The sequence below is a fragment of the Sturnira hondurensis genome, unplaced genomic scaffold, assembly GCF_014824575.4.
Source record: "Sturnira hondurensis isolate 20B ecotype Veracruz unplaced genomic scaffold, ASM1482457v3 Scaffold0001020, whole genome shotgun sequence".
In the NCBI taxonomy this organism is placed as follows: domain Eukaryota; kingdom Metazoa; phylum Chordata; class Mammalia; order Chiroptera; family Phyllostomidae; genus Sturnira; species Sturnira hondurensis.
In genome coordinates, this window is record NW_028073651.1 from 1835759 (window position 1) to 1860522 (window position 24764).

Genomic DNA, 24764 nt, shown 5'->3' on the forward strand with positions numbered 1-24764 from the left:
CCCGGATGCCGGCGCTCCCCTCTCTGACTCCGAGGTTCCTGTTCTGGTGGAAGGGGGTCGAATCCCCATCGCTGGGAAGCCCCTACTACTGAAAAGGCCAGAGGGGCTGGCGCGGGGCGGGGCCGGGGGCGGAGCCTAGGTGGGCGGGGATCCGGAGAGGCCCCGCCCCGACATCCAGGCTGTCCCCGCATCTCCAAGTCTGCGAGGCCTTGGTGGGCGAGGAGAGCTTGGCGCCAGCGCCCGCGCCCCGCGCAGCTCGGCCGGCCCCGGGGTCTATGGGGCCGCCCCTCTGCGCCGCCGGGCCGGCCACACGCCGCGCCCAGAGCCCGCCCCACAGCCAGGTAATGAGGCTGGGGGTCCTGCGGGTCGGGAACCCCTGCTGGTGTGAGAGCACCGGGAACTCCTGAGTCCCGGAGAGATAGGAGACAGGAACTCCGCTGTCCTGGGGGCTGGGTTTTCCAAACGCCTGCACCCCGAAGCTGGAGGCAGGGGCGCATGGGTTTTCGGGTCCTGGGGAAACAGAGGACACGGACAACTGGTTGCGGGGACTTAGGGGGCGGCGTAGGTCCTGGGGTGGGTAGGGAGAATCCTGAACGCACAGTTCTGGAAGAATTAATACCTAATGGAACACGTTTCTGGGTCTAGGGGACCTGGGTACCAGGGCACCTGGGCCCCAAGCCTCAGCGCCATCCTGGGTGCGTCCTCGGCTGAGGCTCTGGCCACAGCGTCGGGGGCTCGGGCTCGCACGCCGGGGTCTTCAGGGAGGAAGTTGTGGGTGCGGAGATTTGGTGACCCGGACACTTAGCGCCACCCAGGGTCCGGGGGAGATCCCCGGGCAGAGCACGGGGTGCGGTCCCTGCCCTGTCCCCCTCCCTTCTCAGCCCAGCCCAGGAAACAAGCGCACCGCGAGGCGGGGGACGGGGACTCCCGGGATGGGCTTGGGGGTCGGCTCCCTGCGCCACAGGGCTCCGAGGGCTGAGTCCCTACGCGCCTGGGCCCTGGCGAGGCTCCCGCCCCTCGCCGGGCTTGGGCATGCTTGGCACGCAGCGCGCGGGCCGGTCGGATCCGTATGCGCGCCGCGTGCGCCTATTGGTATGCGGGAGCCGGCCCGGCGCGGGCGTGAGGCGGGCGCGCTGGCGGGCGGCGCGGGGGAGGCGGCGGCGGGGCACGTCCGCGTCCTGAGCTTCGCCGGGGCCTCGGCAGCAGGGCGAGAGCTGCGGGCTCCGTAGCGGGGCCTCCAGGGAGGGGAAACTGAGGCACCATCTGGCTCCCGCTCCTGCTGGGACCCTGGGCCCCGCTCAGACCTCAGTTTCCCTAGCGGTTCCCCTGCGGCCCTTCGGGGACGCTGAGCGCCGCCTCCGGTTCTCTCCCGCCCCAGGAGACGCCGGTGCCGAGTCCCGCAGGCTGCTCCGAGCCCGTCTGAGCGAGACCCCGCGGAGATGGCGGCCCCCTATCCCGGCGGGGGCGGCAGAGGAGAGGTCAGATACGGGGCAGGTCGTGGTGGCAGCGTCCCGTGGGACTTTTTGCCCGGGCTCATGGTCAAGGCCGCGCCCGGACCCTGGTGAGCAAAGCCCCGTCTCTCGGGCCTGGCCCTGCCCCAAGCCGGCGTCCGAGTAGAACTGACTCTCACTTCTGCCCCGTCCCCCGGGGCCGGGGTTTCTCACCCAGAGTTGCTCAGTCGTGGTCCCGTAACCACCCCAACTTGTGGCGTTCCCAGCCCGGGCCCCAGATTCGTCCCCGACTCTCCTCGACGCTCCCCTCTTCCTCTCCCTCCCCCGCTGTCGACGCCCCACGTTCCGTGCCCACGGCCGGGTGTGGAATTCACACTCCACCTCCGGAGTGTCGAATCCGCGCCCAGCGGCCCGGCCTGGCCCCGAGGCCCCCAAAGGCGGGGTCCCGTCCCCCAGGCCTCGCACCCCCGAGCTGCGGGGCCCCGCTGACGCTTCCTCCGCGCCCCCCGCCCAGCCTCCTGGCGCAGCGCAAGGAGAAGTCCCGGAACGCGGCGCGCTCGCGGCGCGGCAAAGAGAACCTGGAGTTCTTCGAGCTGGCCAAGCTGCTGCCGCTGCCCGGAGCCATCTCGAGCCAGCTGGACAAGGCGTCCATCGTAAGGCTCTGCGTCACCTACCTCCGCCTGCGCCGCTTCGCCGCGCTCGGGGCGCCGCCCTGGGGGCTGCGAGCCGCCGGGCCCCCCGCCGGCCTCGGTGAGTGCGCATGCGCCGGGGGTGCCAGGGTTGCGGGGGGGACACGGGTCCCAGAGCCTTCCCGCGGGGACAGAGGACCAGGGTTTCCAGGTGCGCGCCCAGCTCCACGGCGCCAAGGAAGCATAGACTTTGGAGTCAGAGCTTCTGCGTGTCCGTATCAGGCGCTTTTATTCTCCAAGCCTCAGTTTACTCATCTGCAAAACAGGCACACGAGGTAGGGAAGATTTGAGGAACTCCGGCCTCATCCAGGGCCTGGCGACACCAGGGATACTAGTAAATGCTATTGTTTTTATTAGAGAAGGTGAATCGTGGTTATTGCAAAGGAGGCCCGCAGACCCCTAACTGGGTCAGAGGGGACCCAGCCTGGGCTTCCCATCTACTGATGCGCCAGAGACAGACCCCGCCCCGCCCCGCCCCGCCCCCAGACCCGAGGGGCCCCAGAAGGAACCTAGTAACTCTGGACGCAGAATTCCCAGTTTAGGAAAGCGGGAGGGGGCTGGTACAAGGTGCCAGGTAGCGTGGGGAGACTCCGAGTCACCTGGGGCCCCGTCCCCACTGGAGCTTTCCCCAGCATTGCGACCCTGCGGGTCACCTCACCTCTCTGCGCCTCGTTCGTGAAATGAGAGTCATGCTGAAACCGTCCCCGGGACCCCACCCCTGCCCCACCCCCGCCAGGGCTGAGGACCAGCGGGCAGCTATATGTATGGTCACTCAGTGTATGGACCCGGAGCTACCCTAGCACGGAGCGAGCAACCAGTGTGTGGTCACTGCTGTTATCAGTGACGACTCTGTAGGGCGGGGAGGGGGGGGGGACTGTGGTTTATTGAGCATCTACTATGTGCCTGAGGGAGACAGACTAAATAGAAGTCCTGCATTGCGTGGGCTGACATCCTAGTGGCCAAGGCACGGTGATCAAATAACCAGAGAAACAGAATCTATAATATGGAAACATAAAATATGTAACACACACACATATATATATATATGTGTATATATATATAGTTTTATTAGTATTCAGACTTTATTACTGGTAGACACACAGAAGTGCAATGCTATCCTTTTTTTCTGTAGTATTGCTTTTCTCTTATTACTAGAAGAAAGCGAGTCGTATCAATCTGAGGTCGCAGGTGACAGACAGGGACAGGGGGCTCCGGGCCACTCTCACCCTCCCAAGGAAGGGGTGTCCTTAGCCAAGGGGTTGGGGGGCTTCCAATTCCCCTCCTGCCCCCGTCCCAGGGGGGAGAGGGAAAGAAAATAGCATTGATTAAGCCCGCAATAAATCACTATTTAAATTTAAATAATCCGGCTTCCCAGGCGGTAATTAGGCGAATTGACTGGCACCGAGAGAATGCGGCATTGGAGCCTTTGATTACTGTCATTACCGCGAACAACATGTGCGCGGCGGGGGATAAACATCTTGTCTATTGTCCCAGAGCCCAGGGAGGGAAGGGAGGGGGTGCACTGAGAGCCGGAGTGAGTCCAGCCCCTCCCCCCCTTGCCTGGGCGGGCCAGTCGAGGGGCCGGCCGGCGGCTCACCGGGGCCACAGCACTGGGGTGACTGACCCCCGACTTTGCCAGTCCCCTGCCTGTGAGCCAGACACTGATAGGGGGAAGGACTGTGTAGACTCCCACCCATGCTCCCCAGATTAGGAAACCGGAGGTACCTCCTGCCCCACAGGGCCTCCCAACAAGAGGCCGAGTGCCTGCTCCTGTGGTTCAAATGGGTAAACTGAGGACGACATGGTAGCGGAAGTCCGAGAGCAAGGCACTGAGCCTCCCCCTCTCTGGAGAGGAGGGAGCTCCCATGACCTCCTTAGTAATAATAATAGTGGCCCTTGCGGGCTGGCTCAGTTGGTTACAGCATCCCCATACGCCAAGGTTGTGGGTTCGATTCCCAGTCAGGGCACATGCCTGGGTTGCAGGCTGGTCCCCTGCAGGCCAGTTCCCAGCAGGGGACTCACAAGAGGGAACCATACATTGATATTTCTCTACTTCTCTCCTTCCCTTCCCCTCTAAAGATAAATAAATAAAAACAAAAAGAATCAACCAGTGAGTGCATGGATGAATGAAACAAAGATGTTTCTCTCTCTCTCTTCTGCTTCCTTCCTTCTGCTTTCTCTCTGACCCATAAGTTAAAAAGTTTAAAAAGGAAATGCATGCAACAGTGAATATGTTTAAAAATAATAATAATAGTGAGATAATAATATATAGCAAATGTTAGACACTGCTGAGCCCTATATACAATTAACTCACTTAATCCTCTCAGAAACCGGAGGAGGGAGGCTGTGCTGTGATTCCCATTTTATTTTTTAAGGATTTTATTTATTTATTTTTAGGGAGAAGGGGAAGGGAGAGAGGGAGAGAAACATCAATGTGTGGTTGCCTCTCGAGCTCCCCCTACTGGGGACCTGGCCTGCAACCCAGGCATGTACCCTGACTGGGAATCAAACTGGAGACCCGTGGGTTCAAAGCCTGGCACTCAATCCACTGAGCCACATAAACCAGGGTGCCCCTTTTACCTCTTTAAACGCCCCCTCCCCTCCCCACACTGACCACCTTGCCATGGTCCAGGGAAGCAGGCCCTCACCCCAGGGCCTTTGCACAGGCCCTCCCTTCCCTCTGAATGACAGCCCTTCAGCAAGCCTTCCCTGACCACCAGGTCAGCCTGCAAACCAAAGGGTCTCCAGTTCGATTCCCAGTCAGGGCACATGCCTGGATTGTGGGCCAGGTCCCCAGCAGGGGGTGCATGAAAGGCAACCACACATCAATGTTTCTCTCCCTCTCTTTCTCCTTCCTGTCCCTAAAAATAATTTAAAAAATTAAAAGCAGAAAGCTAGAAGAGCAGCACGTGCCAAGGCCCTGAGGCAGGGCTGGAGTCAGGGTGCTGGTGTGAGGGAGTCTGGAGAGCAGTGAGAAGGAGTGGTCAGCAGGGGGTGGGTCCCGCGGGACCTCGAGGGACTGTGGGCAGGACTTTGTCTGTTACCCCGAGTGAGATGTCTGTTACCCTGAGTAAGATGGGAGCCACGGGGGTGGTGGGTGCAGGTGAGAGCAGGGAGCCCTGTGAGGGGGCGAGCACAGTGGTCCAGGTGGGAGGCGGGGCAGTTGGACCACCAGAGTGTGAGCTATGGGGTGTCAGGTGGTGCAATTGAGGCGATGCCCTGAGCCACCGCCCGGCCTGTAGGACTTGCAGAAAATGGCTACAGGTGTGAGAGACGGAGGAGGTCAAGGCGCAGGGTGAGGAACTCCCGGAAGGGCAGGGATAGGGTCTAACACCGGATGACACAGGTCATCCCTCATAATGCTGATAAGGACTCCGGAATTAGGCACTGACTGTATGCGTGGCTCTGCACCGCCGCTCTATCCCTGGACCCATTTTACAGATGAGGCTGAGGACAGTGGAGGCCCAGGAACTCTGACTGGTGCCGCGGTTCCCTCTCAGACCTCTGATGCGCGATGAAGTCCCAGCCCTTCCTGCCCCCTCGAATCTCTCTGTGCCTGCGCCAACCCCAGCAGCAAATCCCTCCTGAGGATTGAGAATGGGAGGGGGAGGGGGAACCCCTCAGGCCTGGGAGGGGCCTCCAGTCCCCACTCTGTGAGGGTTGGCTGGGCCGGTTCTCGTTCTCCAGCAGAGTCCAGCTCTGATAAGAAGCAGCAAATGTCTATTGAATGAGTGAGTGATGGCTGGGCACTGGACATGAGGGGGGTGCCAGATGTGGTAATAATGAGGGGGCAGATAGGGGAGTAACCAATGTGGGGGACAGAGGACTTGAGGCATTTGGGGAGGAGAGGAGGAAACACAGGGCCAGGAGTTAGGGAACGGGAGGGTTTGGGGAGCGAGAGCCTGGGGGTAATAAGACACAAGAGTCAGTGATGGGGACAGACCCCAGGGCTCCCTGTCCTGGGGGACAGGCCTGGTGTTCGGAGGTACAGCCAGAGGCTGAGCCCGGCCCATCACTCCCCGGTCCGCCCCGCCCCGACGTGCCCATTAACGCCGATAATTGCAGCCGTTCAGTCTGACCTGGCCTGATCCTCTGAGAGGGAAAATGAAGGAATTAGCAAAAATGACAGGGGAAAATTGCAACAATTAACAAGCAGCATTGTTCCCGCCTGTCACCCGGCTGGTTCGCGCTGCATCTCGGGGGAGGGGTCCCCATTAACCACCCCCCCGCCCCCAGTCGCTGTTCCTGGAGTTCCAGGCGAGGGTGGGAAAGGGATGTATCAGCAGCAGCAGGACCTTGGGTGCGCTCCGGGCAGAAGGAGGCGTGGCCTAGACGTTGGGGGCTGGGCGGGGCCTGGGGCTGCGCCCTGATTGGGGGAGGGGCGGGGCTTCTTCGCCGCCTGGTGTTTTGATGGCCTGGAAATAACAATAGTAATCACACTATTAATACTCCTGCTAGCTCCGTGCTTCCCCGCACCTGCTGTGGGCCAGGCCGCCCGCCCTAGGCCCTTTCTAGAAGTTGCTTACGCGGACGGAATGCTCAACCAGCCTGGGAGGGCTGCACTCTTAGCAAACCCACTTCACAGAGGAGGGAACTGAGGCACAGAGAGGTGAAGAGGCTGGTTCCAGGGCGCACAGCCAGAGAGGGGCAGCCTTGAGACTGGACACGACCTGGACCCAGCCCTGCATGAAGGGCCAGGTGCTTGGGGACTCTCGAAGTTACAGAGTCCTTCAGGGAGCTCCCCAGTCGGGGCACAGGCACCTTGAGGGGTCGTTCTCCACAGGGCCGGGGGGTGGGGGGTGGGGGTGGTTCCTGGGTGGGAACAGGGACCATGACCTCAGCGTGGTTGCCTGGAGCCCTCAGCTGGGGGCCTGGGGCTGGGTCAGGGGGTCTCTGTCTGTCTCATTCGCCATCACCAGTTTCGCGCCCCTTTCTCCGTATCTGCGCACCTCGTTTCCCATGTCTCTCTATGTCTCTTTCTTTGTCTCCATTCCTATGTCTACGTGTATTTTGGTCTCTACCTCCCTTTGTCTATTAAGGTAAAATTTATAACAGAGATTCACCATTTTTTAAGGGATCTTATTTATTTATTTATTTATTTCTAGAGAGAGGGGAAGGGGAGAGGGAGAGAGACATCCGTGTGTGGTTGCCTCTCACATGCCCCCTGCTGGGCACCTGGTTCACAACCCAGGCATTTGCCCTGACTGGGGAATTGAACTGGTGACCCTCTGGTTCACAGGCCCACCCTCAATCCCCTGAGCCACACCATCCAGGGGAAAAAAATCTCCATTTTAAAGTGTTCAGTCGAGCGGCATTTAGGACATTCACCATGTCAAGCAGCCCTCACTTCTGTCTAATTCCAAACTTTTTGGGCATCACCCGAAAACCCTCTACCCATTAGCAGCCACTCCCCCTCCCCCTCCCCCTCCCCCAGCCCCTGGCAACCGCCGATCTGCTTTCCGTCTCTGTGGATTTCTCTATCCTGGACATTTCATATAAATGGAACCCTACACCGTGTGGCCTCTCCTGTCTGGCATGTCACTTAGCATAATGTTCTCCAAGTTCACCCAAGTTGTAGTTCNGTATCTGCGCACCTCGTTTCCCGTGTCTCTCTATGTCTCTGTCTTTGTCTCCATTCCTATGTCTACGTGGATTTTGGTCTCTACCTCCCTTTGTCTATTAAGGTAAAATTTATAACAGAGATTCACCATTTTTTAAGGGATCTTATTTATTTATTTATTTATTTATTTATTTCTAGAGAGAGGGGAAGGGGAGAGGGAGAGAGACATCCATGTGTGGTTGCCTCTCACACGCCCCCTGCTGGGCACCTGGTTCACAACCCAGGCATTTGCGCTGACTGGGGAATTGAACTGGTGACCCTCTGGTTCACAGGCCCACCCTCAATCCCCTGAGCCACACCATCCAGGGGAAAAAAATCTCCATTTTAAAGTGTTCAGTCGAGCGGCATTTAGGACATTCACCATGTCAAGCAGCCCTCACTTCTGTCTAATTCCAAACTTTTTGGGCATCACCCGAAAACCCTCTACCCATTAGCAGCCACTCCCCCCTCACCCTCCCCCAGCCCCTGGCAACCGCCGATCTGCTTTCCGTCTCTGTGGATTTCTCTATCCTGGACATTTCATATAAATGGAACCCTACACCGTGTGGCCTCTCCTGTCTGGCATGTCACTTAGCATAATGTTCTCCAAGTTCACCCAAGTTGTAGTTCGGACCCCTGCTTCATTCCTTTGTATTGCTAACTAATATTCCCTCTCTGGGTACAGCACATTTGGCGTATCCATTCACCAGGTAACGGACATTTGGGCTGTTTCCGCGTTTGGGCTGTTAGGGTTAATGCTGCCGTGAACATCTAGATGCAAGTAACTGCGAGAGCATGTTCTCCGTTCTTTTGGGTGCACGTGAGAGCCTACAAGCGGGGTTGCAGGGTCAGCTGGTGATTCTGTGTTTAACTTTAACCCGCCACACATTTCCAGGGCAGCCGCACAATTGACATTCCTGCCAGCAGTGCGTGGGGCGAGGGTGTGGGGGGTCCAGTTTCTCCTCACCCTCTCCACACTTCTCTTCTGGTTTTTTTTTCTTCCTAGCCATCCTAGTAGGGGTGAAGTTGTTTCTCACTGTTTTGTTTTTTTCTTTATTTATTTTTAGAAAGAGGAGAAGGGAAGGAGAAAGAGAGGAAGAGAAACATCAATGCGTGGTTGCCCCTGAGGGGACCCCCACTAGGGACCTGGCCCGCAACCCAGGCACGTGCCCTGACTGGGAATCGAACTGGCAAACTTTCAAAGTTTTGGGTTCGCAGGCTGGCACTCAATCCACTGAGCCACATCAGCCAGGGCTCTCACTGTGGGATTTTGCTAATGACTAATGAGTTTAAACATCTTTTTACTGGGCATTTGTATATCTTGTTTGGAGAAATGTCTATTAAAGTCCTTTGCCCATTTGGGCTAGGTTCTTGTTGAGTTCTAATGTCTTTCATCTCTTTCTCTACTCCTTTATATTTATCTTTAGAGGGGAGGGAAAGAGAGAGGGAGAGAAATATCAATGTATGGTTGCCTCTCATGTGTCCCCTTGCTGGCTCCTGCTAGGAGCCAGGCATATGCCTGACTGGGAATCGAACCGCAATCCTCTGGTTCGCAGACCCACACTCAGGCCACTGAGCTACACCAGCCAGGGCTCGCTGTATGTTTCTTTGTCAAGCTGTTTGTCTCTCTCTGTCTCAGTCTCTCTGCCTCTCAGTCTCTCTGTGTCTTTCTCTCCTGGTCAGTCTCCTCTGCCTCCTCCTCAGCCTTCACCCCCTTCGACAGGCCTTACCCCATCCCCCTTCATTTCACACAAGCTCTTGGATTCTTCATAGCACTTGCCACAGATGATTCTGTATTTGTTTTTACTTCCTTGGGTGTCCCTAGTCTGGGTGCCCCCGGAGGGCGGGACCAGGCTGTTTGAGTCACCTCACTGCCCCCAGTGCTACCCAGCCCCACAGTGGGTGCTCTGGGAGAGTGTGCTGAATGAACCAATGGTTGGATGAAGGAAGGAATGAATGAATCCCTTTCTGCATCCCTTGGCGTCCCTCTTTCTGGCCTACCTCTGCCCCTCTCACCCCGTTCCCCAACAGCCCAGGTCTCTCTCCCACAGGGCCCTGGCCCCTCAGCACCCCAGGATGGCTACAAGATTTGGGGAGAAGAGAGGAAATTTGTAGCCTGGGTCCCTAGGGTCCTTCCCGGAAGGCCAGGGCCCGCTAGAACGCAGGCCCCGGCCTCACCTCTCCCTCTTCCCCCAGCCCCAGGCCGCAGGGGCCCCGTGGCACTGGTCTCCGAAATCTTCGAGCAGCACCTGGGAGGACACATCTTGCAGGTGAGGCCCCCTTCCCTACCTGCTGCTCCTTGCTGCCACCTGGTGGCCACCTCCTGGGAACTGCACCCTTCTCTCCGGCATCCATCCCACCCAGAGCCCCAGGACTGGGAGGCGGATGCTGGGGATGCCTGCCTCTTCCCAGGGCCACCGAAGTCCCGTCTTCCCCTCAATAAAAAGAATCCATTCTAGGCGGAGGTAAGATTTCAGAGCCTCTTACAGAAGCCAGGCTCTTCTCTCCCCACTCCCTGTCTCTTCCTCTCTAGTCCCTGGATGGCTTTGTGTTTGCCTTGAACCAGGAGGGGAAGTTTCTCTACATCTCAGAAACCGTCTCCATTTATCTGGGCCTCTCACAGGTAAGGACCCTCAGCAGGCTGCCTGGACCTGACCAGCCGACCCCTCCCCTCTCCAACCAGCATGAAAAACGGACGCCTGGTTTCCGAGTGGGTTTCTCGGCATCCAGCATGGCTCCTCCTCACAGGCAGCAGAGGGTTATCGAAGTCAAGGTCAATTTGAAGGAGACAAATTAGCGGAAAGATCCGTTTGCCAGTGAGTGGTGGCCAAAGGCACCATATTTGCCCAAACTTATTTCTTCTTAACAATTCCTATAGGATTACAACAATTTGTATAGGAAGGGCTCGGGATGCGTGGGCTTTGGAAGGTTTTCTGTGGCACCTGAAAGCCCTAAGCGTCGGCCTACAAACGGGAAGGTTGCCAGTTCGATTCCCAGTCAGGGCACATGTCTGGGTTGCCGTCCAGGCCCCCCAGCTGGGGGCGTGCAAGAGGCAACCAGTTGATATTTCTCTCACACATCGATGTTACTTTCCCTCTCTTTCTCCCCCCACTCTCTCTAAAAATAAATAAATAAAATCTTTTTAAAAATAAAATAACACAGAGCCCCTATCCCCTCTTTCTGGCATCCTGGCTCCTTGTGGCCTCTAGGCCTTGCCAATCCATCCGATGGAAATTGCTGCCAATGTTCTTAGACAGATTTTGGCAAGTGGTACATCTAGAAAATTGAGTGCTTTGGTATTTGGCCTTCGTGAGCAGGTTTTCAGTGGGTTGTTGGAGATTTCTGGCAGAGGAAGACCCAGAAGGAAAGGGACGATGGACAAGAGAAAGGGAAGAAGAGTGGAGGAAAGGTTGGAAGCTGGTGTGGGGAGGGTTTAATGAAGGGGAGGAGTTCAGAGGGGTGACGCCTACCCTAGGCCAGCGGGAGCCATGGGAGGTCTCTGAGAGGAGGAGGGCCAGGGTCGGGTGAGAAACGCATGGAGAGGTCCCTGGTTGAGCGGGGACTGGGAGCTGGAAGACCAGTAAGGATGCCGGGAGAACATGGGGGCCTGGACTGGGGGAGACAGGGCCAGAAGGGGGCTGCTACAAGATTTGGGGTGGGGGAGGTGAGTTGAACGTTAAAGTCTGTCTAAGGAAAAGGTTCTCGCTCGTTAAAGAATTTGAACCCCATTCTGTTACTTGTATCTTGAGTTTCATTGCTGTTGGGACGGCCTGTGAGTCATCCACGGGCACAGGTGTTTGCTGTTAAGTTCGAGGCTCTGACCCCGCCCCGTCCCAAGTCCCAGCACAGCTTCTTGATAGTGTAGGTAAGGGCGGAAAATCGTTAACAATCACTGGCTTTGAAGTGGGGAGGGCACGGGAAGAGCCCAGGTTTGCTTCCTCCTTTTAAAAAACTTTAAAATATATTCTAATGAAAACACAAGACCGGCATGTAAGTGAATGAACCTGTGGTCAAACCCGCGGGCGAGAGGCTGCACGCGCACCTCACTCGCCCCTGCATTCCCCTCCTTCGCCGGCAGGTGGAGCTGACGGGCAGCAGCGTCTTCGACTACATCCACCCCGGGGACCACTCAGAGGTGCTGGAGCAACTGGGGCTGCGGACCCGGACCCCCGGGCCCCCCACTCCACCCTCCATCCCTTCCTCTTCCTCCTCCTCCTCATCTTCCTCCTCGTTTGCTGATACCCCTGAGATCGGTAATTCTGAGGGCCCCCAAAGAATAAGGCCTGATCGGGGGACACCCGGTACAGTGTATCCAATGATGTTTCATGTATACAAACCCCTCGCTCCTCAGTTGTGCAAAGCAAGTTTTTGCAAAGTGAGTAGAGTGTAAGTTGAGGCAGGAAGACTTGGCTCCCTAAGACTGCCTGGACCCCCAAGTGTTGAGCTTTGGAAAGACCACTCTGGCTGCCTGTGGGTGACAGATAGAACCAGCCTTTAGTAACTAAGGACAACGCCCACTTATGGGGCATTTGCCTGTACCGTGACTCTAAGTACACGATTTCATTGAATCCTAAGCACAGTCCCACAAAGCAGGGCCTTGTACTCTCTCCACTTTACAGAGAAGGAAACTGAGGCCCAGCGCAGCCAGGTTATGTCTGTTGTTCCAGGTCACAGGGCTGGAGGCCGTTGAGCTGGACTGTAGCCCAGGCTTGTCTGGCCTCAGGATCCCTGCTCCTCAGCCCTCTCTCCAACGGAAAACTCCACTCCGTGTTGACGGGGGAGGGCGTTGGAGGTTGCGCCGAAAGTTCCTTTTAGCTCTGAGATCTTTAGGGGACTGTGAGATTACCTTCCCTGTAAATACAGTTTTCTCATATGGGGTCTGCTTTACACCAAAACCATCTGAGTTGTCCGCAGCGGTCGCAAGTTGGGGGAGATGTTTGGGACGAATGTGGGACTGTGGGTATGTCTGTACCTCAGTGTGAGCATATGTATGACTGCACCACGGGAGTTTTGCAGACTAACTTGCGTTTGTTTTATCTGCTGCTACACCCTGAGGCCCTGCTCTGTGCCCAGCTCTGTGCTGGGCAGGGCTGGGGACACAGTAGCGACAGCAGCCCCAACCCCTCCCTCCCAGGGCTCACAGTCTAGTGAGGGAGGCTGACCCATCCCCGGCACAGGCAGGACTGTGCTAGAAGACCCCCCCGAGAGTGTCGGACCCAGCCCAGGGGTCATGGAGGGCTTCCTGGGTGTCTGACCTGAGACCTGGAGGTTGTACTTAGAAACTGCATCAGTTGGAGGCAGCTCTTGCCCAAGTTTTGAGTCCTGTGGAGCCATGGCGGCATCAGGACAGTGGAGGATAGGGTCAGAGAAGGACAGGGCTTTAGAAAGCCCCGGCTGGCTGCTGCTGAAAGGGGAGGTTAGTGTGCATTGTCAGTGAGCTTGTAGGACCGTCAGGTGGGTCTCTGAGTGTCTGCAGCCACGCCCCCGGGTCTGGTGAGCTCTGCAGGTGGCGGGGAGGGGCGTCTATGTGTGTTTCTTCCTCCTGAGCCCCTAACTTTCCTTCACTCTCTCCATCCCAGAGGCCAGCCCCACCGAGGTGGCCCCCTCCTCTGGGGTCCAGGAGCGCTCCTTCTTCATCCGCATGAAATCCACACTCACCAAGCGGGGTCTGCACGTCAAGGCCTCGGGGTACAAGGTGGGTGTGAGCTCTCTGGCCCCAGCTTCTGACTCCCACGTCCCCTCCTCCCCTCGCTGGCTGGGGGCGGGGCTCCTGTATTCCTGCCAGCTGTATCCCTGTGCCCGTGGGTGACAGCGGGAACCCAGCACCCCGTGGGTTAAGGTCCTCCTGCCCCGCCCCCGCCCCTCCTCCAACCACGCCCACCCACCACCTACAGGTCATACACGTGACCGGTCGCCTTCGGGCACGTGCGCTGGGCCTTGTGGCCCTTGGCCACACGCTGCCCCCCGCCCCACTGGCTGAGCTGCCGCTGCACGGACACACGATCGTCTTCCGACTCAGCCTGGGCCTCACCATCCTGGCTTGTGAGAGCAGGTATCGGGGTGATGCTGAGGCGGGAGGAAGGGGGCGCACAGCAGAGCTGGGCGTGTGTGCTGGGGCGCTGCGGAACCGCGGGGGGCGGAAGAGCAGCGGAGGGGAGGGGAAGGGAGGGAGGGCGCGAGGCCCAGACGGGGTCTTCGGGGTGGAGGACTGCGCCCATGGGGGCGCCCTGCGTGGGGCCTTCGCCCCTCTCTGGCCTCTCCGGGCCCTCATCTCTCATCCACCTTTTCCTCCTGCACCAGGCAGTGAGGAGGAGGAAATAGGGAACTGGTGAGATCGAACCCACGCCCAGGGGTGCCCTCTGCTCTCGCGCCTAGAACCACTCGGGGAGAGACACTATTGCAGCCATTTTGTAGAGGGGGAAACTGAGGCTCAAACCACTCCAGAGTAAGAGCGGCAACCCTAGGTGACTCCAGAGCCAGCGCTGCTTCTTTTTCCCCACCCCATGGCCTCCGTCGCTGCTGCCCCCGCCCCTCCCGCCTTTAGAGTCAGCGACCACATGGACCTGGGGCCCTCGGAGCTGGTGGGCCGCAGCTGCTACCAGTTTGTGCACGGACAGGACGCGGCCAGGATCCGCCAAAGCCACCTGGACCGTGAGAACCTCCCCCTGCCTGTCATCCCAGACTTCAGTACCCCCAGGCCCTGCTCCCGGGAAGTCTCGCTTCAGGGGCGACCACACCCCCTCCTGTTAGCAGCTCAGCGCAGGAGGGTGGCCGGGAGCTCTGAACAGCACCCGGATGGGGTGGCAGGGGTAGGGGTTGGCTGTGGGGCCTCTGACCTGCCCTTAAAAATTCGGGTGCTGCGTTAGCTCCAGGCCTTTCTCACTCTAGCTCTGTCTCCCTCTGTGCTGTTGCCGCCTTTGTCTTCTCCCCGCCACCTCGTTTCCCTGGCCCCTCTCTCCCCTCACCTGTCTCCCATTGCCCCCTCTGCACCTCCCATTCTTCCCTCTGCACCTGTCTCCCACCCCCTCTGCACCTGTCTCCCACCCCCTCTGCACCTGTCTCCCACCCCCTCTGCACCTGTCCATCTCTGTGCCTCCCTCTCCCCGTCTCCTCTCTGTCCATCTCCCCATCCACCTCTCCCGCCCTCTGCCTCTCCTGTCACTTCCTGTCCTCCTGTCTCATGCCCATCCCCTCTGGTCCCTCCCATCCCTGGGCTGGGCCCAGTGCTGGACAAGGGCCAGGTGATGACCGGGTACTACCGCTGGCTGCAGCGTGCCGGGGGCTTCGTGTGGCTGCAGTCCGTAGCCACCGTGGCTGTGAACGGGAAGAGCCCCGGGGAGCGTCACGTGCTCTGGGTCAGCTATGTGCTCAGGTGAGGGCTGCACCTGCCCAGCCCACAGGGAGCCGGCACCCCCTTCAGAAGCCTCTGCTGCCTCTCCCCACCTCGAGTGGGGGTGGGGTCTTCAGGGAGGGGTCGAAGAGAGGAGGGGGAAGGAGGGGGACAGAGAGGGCCATGGCCTGGAACTGGAGCACCCTTGCGGCACGAGGCAGAGAGGAGCGGGAAGCGGGTGGCACTCCCAGCCAGGCCAGGGTGGGGCGGCCTCAGGCACAGGCTGAGTGTCTGGACCCTACGCCGGGGCCCTGGAGAGCACAGCAGGGTTTAAAGCTGGACAGGGTCACGGTCAGAGGATCACAGTCAAATATGCCTTTTTCTAAAAAAAGATTTTATTTATTTTTAGAAAGAGGGGAAGGAGAAAGACAGGGAGAGAAACATCAATGTGTGGTTGCCTCATGCGCCCCCTACTGGGGACCTGGCCTGCAACCCAGGCCCGTGCCCTGACTGGGAATTGAACTGGCAACCCTTTGGTTTGTAGGCCGGCACTCAATCCACTGAGCCACACCAGCCAGGGCTCAAATCTGCCTTTTGGAAAGACCCCTGTGGCGGCAGTGAAGAGGGTGCTCTGAGGGGCAAGACGGGGGCTAGGGCACCAGGGGGGAGGCCGGGGCAGATCCTGGGAGATGCCAGGCCCTGCAGGGAGGAGCACAGCAGCCACCTGTGGGTGCCTAGGACTCAGGCTTCGCTGGGCCGGGACCCAGGTCTGAGAAGAGGGAAGTTCAGAGGGAAGATGCTGAGGCCAGGTGAGCGTGAGGTGCCTGGGGGACACCCAGGGAGTGACATTCAGGGACCATGCCACAGCTCTAGCCTCAGGAGACGGGGTCGAGCTGGGCTAGAAGCCAGCTTGGAGTCTGGAGGTCCAGCTGGGAGGCGTGGGTCTCCCAGGGTCTTCAACACCCAGAGTGGGTTCCACTCAGGAACCCTGGCTCCCCAACCCACCTGTCTTGTCCCAGCCACCCCGAGGGCGGCCAGACACCTCTGGATGCCTTCCAGCTGCCCGCCGGCACGGCCCGTGAGGATGCGTCCAGCCCAGAGCCGGAACCCGCAGGTGAGCCCATCTCCCACCCTGGCCCCTGGGATCCGCACTGTCCAGCCCAGAAGCCACTAGCCACGTGTGGCCGGCTACTTACATTACAGCTGAGAATCCTCTGTTGTACTTGCCACATTGCAAGCACTTTGTAGCCACGTGTAGTGCGTGGCCATGTGCTGTGTGGCGCAGATGTGGCGGTGTGGCGCGGTCACGGAGGAGAGTTCTGTGGGTACCGGTCTAGAGCAGGGTTTCTCAGCCTCTGCTCCACGTAACTCCTGGCCAGGGGCCCCGTCCAGCACATTGCAGGGCACTCAACAGCATCCTTGATCTCTCCCCACGAGATGCCAGGGGCACCCTCCTCCCCAGTTGTGACAACCAAAACCCATCTGAGGACAGGGCCAGTTGTCCTCTGAGGGACCCCACCCCCGGTGGAGACCCACCAAGCTCAGCTTCCTTCCACAGATGGATGGACAGAGGGCTGGGGACGCACACACAGTGCCCTTCAAAATCCTCTTCCAGAGCCAGCACCTGTGGTGCAGGAGAAGCAGGCGGGCCCCCCAGACAAGGACGAGGCCCCCCAAATCCGGGGCAAAGGCATCAAAGTAGAGCCTGGCTGGGGAGAGACGAAAGACGCGGAGGACAGCGGGGAGGAGGAGCCGGCTGGCCACCCAGCTCCACCGCGGCACGAGTTCACATCCGTCATCCGGACAGGGGCCCTGAAGCAGGACCTCGTGCGGCCCTGGGGCCTGGTGTCTCCCGGGGATCCCCCACCTTCCCTGCTCCACGCAGGCTTCCTGCCGCCCGTCGTGCGGGGGCTGTGCACACCCAGCACCATCCGCTACGGCCCTGCGGAGCTGGGCCTCATGTACCCGCACCTGCAGAGGCTGGGCCCAGGGCCCGCCTTCCCAGAGGCCTTCTACCCACCCCTGGGCCTGCCCTACCCGGGGCCCACAGGCACCAGGGTGCAGCGGAAGGGGGACTGATGGCTGGGACAGCCTCCTACAGAGCTGGACCCGGGGGATGGGTGCCAGCCCCTGAGGGGGTCAGGAGACTGTCGGCCCCATTGGGCGCTTTCATAATTAAAGACCTGCTCCCCAACTGCAGCTCAGTCTCTGGGGGCCACAGAGCTTGTCCCTCCTCCCTGCCACCCCTTCCCTCCCCCCTCCCGCAGGCCCAGCCTTCCCCCCGTCACAAGAACCACCGCTTGGAGCGAGGGGAGGGTCAGGTTTTAATGTCCTGGTCCTTGGACCCAGGCTGGGGGTCACCCGGCCACTGCCTGCAGCCCCGTTGCTCACTCCGGCGGTGGCCGGCCAGCTTCGTCGGGGCCTTCTGTGGTGGCTGTCCCATCATCCTCCGGCACCAGTTCCATGTCCAGCTCCAGCTGGCCCATGTAGAGGCCGACAGCACAGGCCCAGAGCAGGCCAGCAGCCAGCACGGCGCCCACGCCAGCAGCTGCGCCCCCCAGTGAGAGCTGCATGGGCCCCCGCAGCGCCGCCAAGCCCACCACGTAGGAGGCACCGCCCCACACCACGCACAGGCCGCCCAGCAGGAAGAAGCCTGTGGGAGAGGGTGAAGGCCAGAGTCAAAAGAGGGGCGGGCCCAGGGTCCTGGGCTGAAGGAGAGGGGTGTAGGAGGAAGGCCAGGGTCAGGGAGGTGGATCCTGGAGACAGGGCAAGGGTAGGGGGCTGAAGTGGACTTACAGTGGGGGTGGGGCAAACTCAAGGGCAGAGCAGGGGTCAGGGGTAGTACAGAGCCAAGGTCACGAGGCATGAGAAGGTATCAGAGGGGTGTCACGGACTTAAAAAAATGGGGTCCAGGAGAGGTGAGGGGGCTGGTCTGAGAGCAAAGATAGGGTTGGAGGGGCAGGGGCTGGAACCAGGACCCTCATCTTTGCTCTCAAGTCAGATTAGAGGGGCAGCCCCACAGCCATGCCCTGGGCTGCCCACTCTGAGGGGTCTAGTGCTCACAAAGTGGAGGTGGGGTAAGGGGGCGGAAGGGGGACACAAGTGAGGGCGAGACAGCTTCCGGTGGGGGAAGAACGAGGGGTTCTACACTTACACTGGGGGGAATGGGGCAGGAGGAAACCTACACTCACCAGGGAAGGGGTTCCGCATCCCCCAGGTGGGGGGACAGGGCAAGTGAGGGAGTCCGCACTCACCATAGGCAGCCTCCCGACCCATGTCACTCTGCATGAAGGAGATGACCCCAATGCCGGATGCCAGGAGGCCATTTCGAAACCAGGACAGGAAGGCTTGGAGGGAGGTGGAAGAGGAGGGAGAAATTAGCATCAGCCCAAACCCTGCCCCCAAAGCCCCTCAGTCCAGTCAAACAGAGGGCATCTAGTCATCCCACCACCCCATCCTGCTCCAGATCCCCACCATGTCCCCAAACCCTCTCTGGTCTCCATCTCTGAACCCCTTTTCTCCAAACTCGGCAACAGTGAATAATTCAAGTCTGCAGGATGGAACGGAGGATCTAGGGCCGAAACTGCAGAACCTAAATCTGAGGACAGGAAGACTCCAAGAGGTCATCTTGGTCCACCCCCTCCCCATATGTATATCCCCACAGGCTGCCCTCACTTCTTTCTCAGCCCTCCTGGCACAAACTGTTCCCCCTCCCCAGATGTGATGCCACTCACATCCGTTCAAGTCCCAGGTGTGGGCGCTAAGGGGCTAACTGGGTTACAAACCACTCATCCCTACACCATCCCATATCTAGACGGCCCATCCTCTCCAATCCTGGCATGAGGCCCCGCCCCCTGCAGCCTGGATCAAACTCGCCCTCCAATCATCCCATAGGTTCTCTACTATTGGTTGTTCCCTCCTCCAATCAGAAACTTCGGCCTCTTCTGTGGGGATCCGTACTCCCGCCTCATGCAGAGTGGTCACCTCTTCAGTCCCAACTGGCTCTTCCAAGGAGGACCCTTCTTGTAGACAGTTCCCCCGCCCTTAGCCCTCTTTGGAAGCCTCTCTCGTCCGGACAGCACAATTCCATCAGGCCGCCTGTCCTAGCCAGACCAGCCTCCCCGACCCCTACAGCACCCCAGTAACCCGTCCCATCCGCGAGCTCTTCTCCTTTGCGGACACACTGCGCTCTTGCAGCCGGCGCTTCCCTGCGCGTATACGGAAGCCCTTCTGCTACTGGCGCCGGGGTCCTATTTCCAGCAGAAGCCCCACCCCATTCTCCGATTCGCGAGCGCGGACTGCTCCGCTTTCCCGAGCCCCGTCTGCCGCCCGGGACGACCCCGACCCCAGCCCCAGACCTGTCTCGTGCGCCTTCCGAAGGAGCCAGGCGTCCGCGCGGTCCAGCTCAGACACGGGGGGCGGCGAAGCCCCGGCGCGGGGGCCGTGGCCGGGGGCGAAAGACCCCCGGGCGCCCCCGCTCCGGGGCCGGGGAGGTGGCAGCAGCGCCCCCCGGAAGCGTAGTCGGGCCAGGCGGGCGGCCCGAGCCCACCACCAGCCGCCTCCCATGGTTCGCACTACAGACGCCGCGCCCCGCCCCGCTTGCCTCACAAGGCATCCGTAGGCTGAAATACTCGTCACTCACACAGAGCGGCTCACCCATTGGCTTTGCGCGCGCCACTCAGGTTCAGTGTGCGCCGTCCATTGGTCAGAATGGCAATGATTCCCTCTTCTGTCATCTGTGCCGGTACTATGCGTCCTACTTTGGTTCTGCTACTGGACTACGAATCCCAGCGGTCTCTGTGCCCGGGTAAGGCCGGTCTTCAAAAGCCGGAGGCGCGATGTCCACCAGGACTTGTAGTTTTTGTTGATTAATTTTAATTCCAATAGTCAAAAAAACAAAAACACCTGGCTGGTGTAGCTCAGTGGATTGAGCGCAGGCCCGCAAAACAAGGCGTCGAGGTTTGATTCCCAGTCAGGGCGCATGCCTGCGTTGAGGGCCAGATCTCCAGGAGGGACCCTGGGAAAGGCAACCACACATTGATGTTTCCCTTCATTTCTCCTTCCCTTCCCTCTCTCTGAAAATAAATAAATAAAAATCTTCAAAAAAAAGCAAGACTTTTGCAAAATCTCGAAGAACCCAAAGGAGAAAGTGAAATTCACCTGAAATCCCCCAATGAGCGATTTCTTATATTTTATTTTATTCCTGTTCTGTATTTATTCCTGTCCTATATTTTATTATATTCCTGTCCCGTTTTTTGTCTATGCAGATGTAAAATAAGATGCTCTGAAAAAATAATTTTTTCACATAACAATAAATCATTAACATTGACCGGTGGTGGTATCTTTCCACAGCATAATTTTTAAAATTATTTTTTAAACATGGGACAAGATGCAAAAGGTACAAAGGCGTCTAATGACGCTTTTGAAGTAACTGCCACCGGTGTCTCCGCCAGCCCATTGCGTGCCCTGTCCCACAGATTCAAAGTTAGCGGTTCATACTGAGGCGTTCATTACAAGGATGTAACACAAGTGATTCCCAGGCTCGAGGTTGCTTCCTAAGTCGCCTGCTATAAACAACTTTAGTTTCCTTGCAGGTGTAAGTTTATGTCTGAGTCCGCAGGGACCCGAACCCACCGGCAAACTTATCTCAAGCTTCTGCCTCTGGGTCCACATATGGCTTTATGTACCCCCTGTTGACCTTAAACGTGTCTTTTTCTCTCTAACAACAACAACAACAACAAAATAAATGGGCCCGGCTAGTGTAGCTTAGTGGATTGAGCGCAGGCCTGCAAAGCAAATGACCGTGGTTCGATTCCCAGTCAGGGCACATGCCTGGGTTGCAGGCCAGTTCCCAGAGGGGGACGCACGAGAGATAACCATACATTGATACTTCTCTCCCTCTCTCCTTCCCTTCCCCTCTAAAAATAAATGGATACAATTTTTTAATGGGTTTATCCGGGAATAGCAAAGAATTACAATTCAGGACAAGCAAGCTATAGAAAAACAGTAGGCAAATTCAACAAAGGAGACAAGCACGATCACTTACGGGAGAAGAAGGAAAGGGTTAGGAGGTCTCGTTTTGAAGGAAAACCCATTGGGGAAAAGCGCGAGTTCCGGGACATGACAGTTTCTCAGGGCCGAGCTGCTGGGGGAGTCGATTTCTGGTAGGAGATGCAATGTACACGCTCTCCTGCTGGGGCCCACGACTGATGATTCTTTCCGGTTGCCTTTTTTTCTTTTGAGTCCTGTCTGTAATTGACCATTTTTCCTATAATTGACATCAAGTGATACTGTGTGAGAGCTCCCCCTTCTGGCCGCCGACTTTATTTTAGTTAGGTTTTCCTTTCCTGACTTTCACTGTCCTTTCTACCCTGTGGCGTAAATGATCTCTATACTTATCTGTCAAGGCCATCAGTGTATCAGCTTCCAATGGACTGGTCCTTGACCGGCGCATCTCCGTGTCTCCCCACTCATTGTAGGTCGGGGACTTGGCAAACACTAACAGCAAACATTCACTACTGACTTTCTCTGTGCCTGGAATGGTGCTAGGCACATTATGTGCATAATGTTATTTAATCCTCATTGTAACCGTAGGAGTTAATGATTAGAATATTGTTTTATAGAGAAAAAGGAGGCTCAGAGAAGTGAGGTAATAAAAGTTAATGTTTATTGAGCGCTATCCAAGTGTCAGACTCTGCTCCCGTTTTACAGGGATATTCTCATTAAGTCCTCAGAATAACGCTAAATGGCACACAGTATTCTTATCGCCATTTTATAATTTTTTAAATTTATTTATTTATTTATCTTTAGAGGGGAAATAAGGAGATAGGGAGAGAAATATCATTGTATGGTTGCCTCTCGTGTGTCCCCTGCTGGGTACTGGCCTGCAATCATGTGCCCTGACTGGGAACTGAACCTCGATCGTCTGCTTTGCAGGCCCGCACTCGATCCACTGAGCTACCAGCCAGGGATCTTGGTTCCATTGTACAGAGGAGGAAGACAAAGATTAGATCGATTGCCTTAACTCACACTGCTTATTACTAATTACGTAAGTCCAATGTGAAATTACCAGCCACCCTGTGAGTTTATGCAGCTCAAACTCATTCGCGCTTGCATGCATCCGGCACTTACTGGGCCCTTGGTCGCTAACTGCATTATGCTACACATTTTGGTATAAATCGGCAAACAAAACAGACAAGATTCTCTGTCCTGAAGTTCCTCAATGTGATCAAGAGCATTTACAAAACACCTACACATATCGTCATTTTTAGTGATGAAATAGCGACTGTTTTCTCTGTAACAACGGAAACAAAGCAAGGATTTCCGCCCTGGCTGGTTCGATCCTCGTTCAGGGCACATACAAGAAGCAACCAATGAATGCATAGCTAACTGGGACAATGAAGTGATGTCTCTCTCCCTCTCTCTCTCAAATCAATAAATCTTTTTTTTAAAAAGCAAGGATTTCCACTCTCCTCACTTCTAATCCACATTGTATCAGCAGTCCTAGGTATCGCAACAAGGCAACAAAAAGAAATATAAGGCACTGCCCTGGCTGGGTAGCTCACTTGGTTGGAGCGTTGCCCCCAATACACCAAGGCTGCAGGTTTGATCCCCAGTCAGAGTACATACAAAAATCAACCAATGAATGCATAGATAAGTGGAACAACAAGTCAATTAAAAAGAAAAAGGAATACAGATCAGAGGGAAGAAGTAAAATTGTCAATATCTGCACGATGTGATTGTTCATGCAGAAAATTCTAAGGAATCAGAATAACTACTAAAATTAAGTGAACTTTGCAAGGTGGTAGGATCCAAGATCAATATACAAAAATCAATCCTACGTTAGTAGCCTAAGCTGGAAGCAATTGTAACCTGTGACTGAAAATAATCCCCTTCACCATAGTACCACAACCGGAAATTCTTAGGACTAACCTGAACAAGAGACATGCAGGACTTCCACACTGGAAAGAACAAAACCTACTGAAAAAGGTCTGAGCGAGTGGAGATGCACGCCCTGCCCACGGACTGGAAAACTCACTCCTCCGGAAGCTCACCTTCTGTGCAAACAGGCGTGAAGCTTGCTAGGTAAGTTCTAGGGAAAGTGCAGTGGACCCAGGGAGCCGAGAGAGGGCACCCAACCTGCCCTCAATACGGGGTCGGCAAGGGGGTGTGGGAGTCAAAACCTGAGCTCGGAGTTGAAAACCCTGCAGAGAGCAATCCTGGTCTGAGACAGCTTACTCTACAGTGAGTGTAGGAGACTGAGCATAAATAATAAATAAACTCCACTTATTTGCTACCACGAGGTGGTTTCCTTGCTTGCTTGTGGGCAGCTGCGAGAACGACATTTTCTGATCTGCTCCGGGAGCAGGGGCGGCGTGAAGAGATCTTTTGAATCCAGAACGAGGGCTCTCCGCCCACCCTAATCGCAGCCAGAGCAAAGCCTCTCCAAAGGCACTCCGTTCAGTTCCTGGGTCGCTTTCAGCATCCCCCCGCCCCCCCAGTCCTGCCCACTAGGGAGCCTGGAGGGTTTGTGCAGGGGCGGGCTGCATTCGACTGACCTGTTGGGGTCACTCCGCCTCCCTGTGGAGGACGGACTGGAGCAGAGACTGATGGGAAACTTGACGATGAACAGGTGGCCCTGACTGGTGTGGCTCAGCTGGTTGAGCATCGTCCCACAAAAGCAAACCGTCACGAGTTCGATTCCTGGGCAGAACTCAGGCCTGGGCTGTGAGCCGGTTCCTGGTGGCAGGCGAGCCAGAGGCCACCAGTCCATGTTTCTCTCCATCCCTTCCCCCTCCCTTCCCCCCTCGAAGCACCGAGTTTTTCAGACTATAAGACGCAGGTAGGTGTTAGAGGAGGAAAACCCATTTTGAAGCAAAAAAATATGGTAAAATGTTTAATGACATAAGTAACATAGCACCCCCCCCCCAACATACACACAGCAAGCCAGGTAAACTACATTCGGACTATAAGGCACACCTCCTTCCCTCCCAAATTCGGTGGGGGGGGGGGGGTGTCTTATAGTCCAAAAACAGTAAGTAAAATCTCCAAAAATCTCCAAAAATAAGAGGAACAGGTGACCCCGTCAGTAGCTACCTCTTTCCGTTCCTGGCCCAAATCCTCGATAACTTTCACCTGGACAGCGGAAGCCTGCCGACTCATTCATCACTGGCCCCGGAGCCCCTCCACGGGGATTCTCCATGTACTGACGTAGCAAATGTTTCCCGAGGACCTGCGAGGTACCGAGGTCTGTTGGAGACACCGGGGACATCCCAGCGGGCCACACAAACCACGCACAAACAAAGATGCGCTCCAGCTTCTGGCTGTGACAAGATCAGGGAGGAGGGACCAAAGAATAATTAAGGTAAAAACCCATCAAGTGTAAAATCTGTAAAGAAAATGAATTATGGTGACGCGGTAGAGAGGGACAGGCGGAGGCAGCCGGGCTCCACCACAGTCCCAGCAACTGGGGGAGTCTCTTCCTCCCACACCCCGTCAGGGCTGGGCTCTGGGACCAACAGAACGCTGTGGAAGTGACAGAGTGGGGACCCCCTGCCCCTATGGGTCTCTGGGTGACTGCTGCCTTGGCCCAAACCTCATGAGAGACCCAGAGTGGCACCCCTCAGCTGACCCGACCCTGTGGGGTTCCTGACCCCCAGAAGCCTGGGGACCATACCCTGGTTTATGGTTTTAAG

At 57.2% G+C, this 24764-nt stretch overlaps 2 protein-coding genes across 2 annotated transcripts; one reads left to right on the forward strand and one right to left on the reverse strand.

The window, feature by feature from the left end:
- Nucleotides 1-1439: 1439 nt before the first annotated feature.
- On the forward strand, nucleotides 1440-17211 carry NPAS1 (neuronal PAS domain protein 1). Its single transcript, XM_037059275.1, has 11 exons — nucleotides 1440-1561; nucleotides 1966-2201; nucleotides 9936-10009; nucleotides 10273-10362; nucleotides 11818-11992; nucleotides 13319-13434; nucleotides 13634-13791; nucleotides 14284-14390; nucleotides 14964-15111; nucleotides 16089-16183; nucleotides 16685-17211. The coding sequence occupies exons 1-11, from the start codon at nucleotides 1440-1442 to the stop codon at nucleotides 17146-17148; spliced, it is 1785 nt and encodes a 594-aa protein (XP_036915170.1). The 3' UTR covers nucleotides 17149-17211.
- A 163-nt stretch (nucleotides 17212-17374) lies between these two features.
- TMEM160 (transmembrane protein 160) lies at nucleotides 17375-19662 on the reverse strand. Its single transcript, XM_037059282.1, has 3 exons — nucleotides 19428-19662; nucleotides 18324-18416; nucleotides 17375-17722 (listed from the first exon to the last, which is right to left on the reverse strand). The coding sequence occupies exons 1-3, from the start codon at nucleotides 19633-19635 to the stop codon at nucleotides 17457-17459; spliced, it is 567 nt and encodes a 188-aa protein (XP_036915177.1). The 5' UTR covers nucleotides 19636-19662; the 3' UTR covers nucleotides 17375-17456.
- Nucleotides 19663-24764: the final 5102 nt, after the last annotated feature.

What these genes read in the sequence shown, in the direction of transcription:
- NPAS1 (XM_037059275.1), top strand. Translation starts at nt 1,440, where the DNA reads ATGGCGGCCCCCTATCCCGGCGGGGGCGGCAGAGGAGAGGTCAGATAC. An exon ending in TTTATCTGGGCCTCTCACAG is followed by an intron (nt 10,363 to 11,817) that starts GTAAGGACCCTC and finishes CTTCGCCGGCAG; the next exon opens with GTGGAGCTGACGGGCAGCAG. An exon ending in TGGGTCAGCTATGTGCTCAG is followed by an intron (nt 15,112 to 16,088) that starts GTGAGGGCTGCA and finishes GTCTTGTCCCAG; the next exon opens with CCACCCCGAGGGCGGCCAGA.
- TMEM160 (XM_037059282.1), bottom strand. Translation starts at nt 19,635, where the DNA reads ATGGGAGGCGGCTGGTGGTGGGCTCGGGCCGCCCGCCTGGCCCGACTA. An exon ending in TCGGAAGGCGCACGAGACAG is followed by an intron (nt 18,417 to 19,427) that starts GTCTGGGGCTGG and finishes CCTCCCTCCAAG; the next exon opens with CCTTCCTGTCCTGGTTTCGA. An exon ending in GGGTCGGGAGGCTGCCTATG is followed by an intron (nt 17,723 to 18,323) that starts GTGAGTGCGGAC and finishes CCTCTCCCACAG; the next exon opens with GCTTCTTCCTGCTGGGCGGC.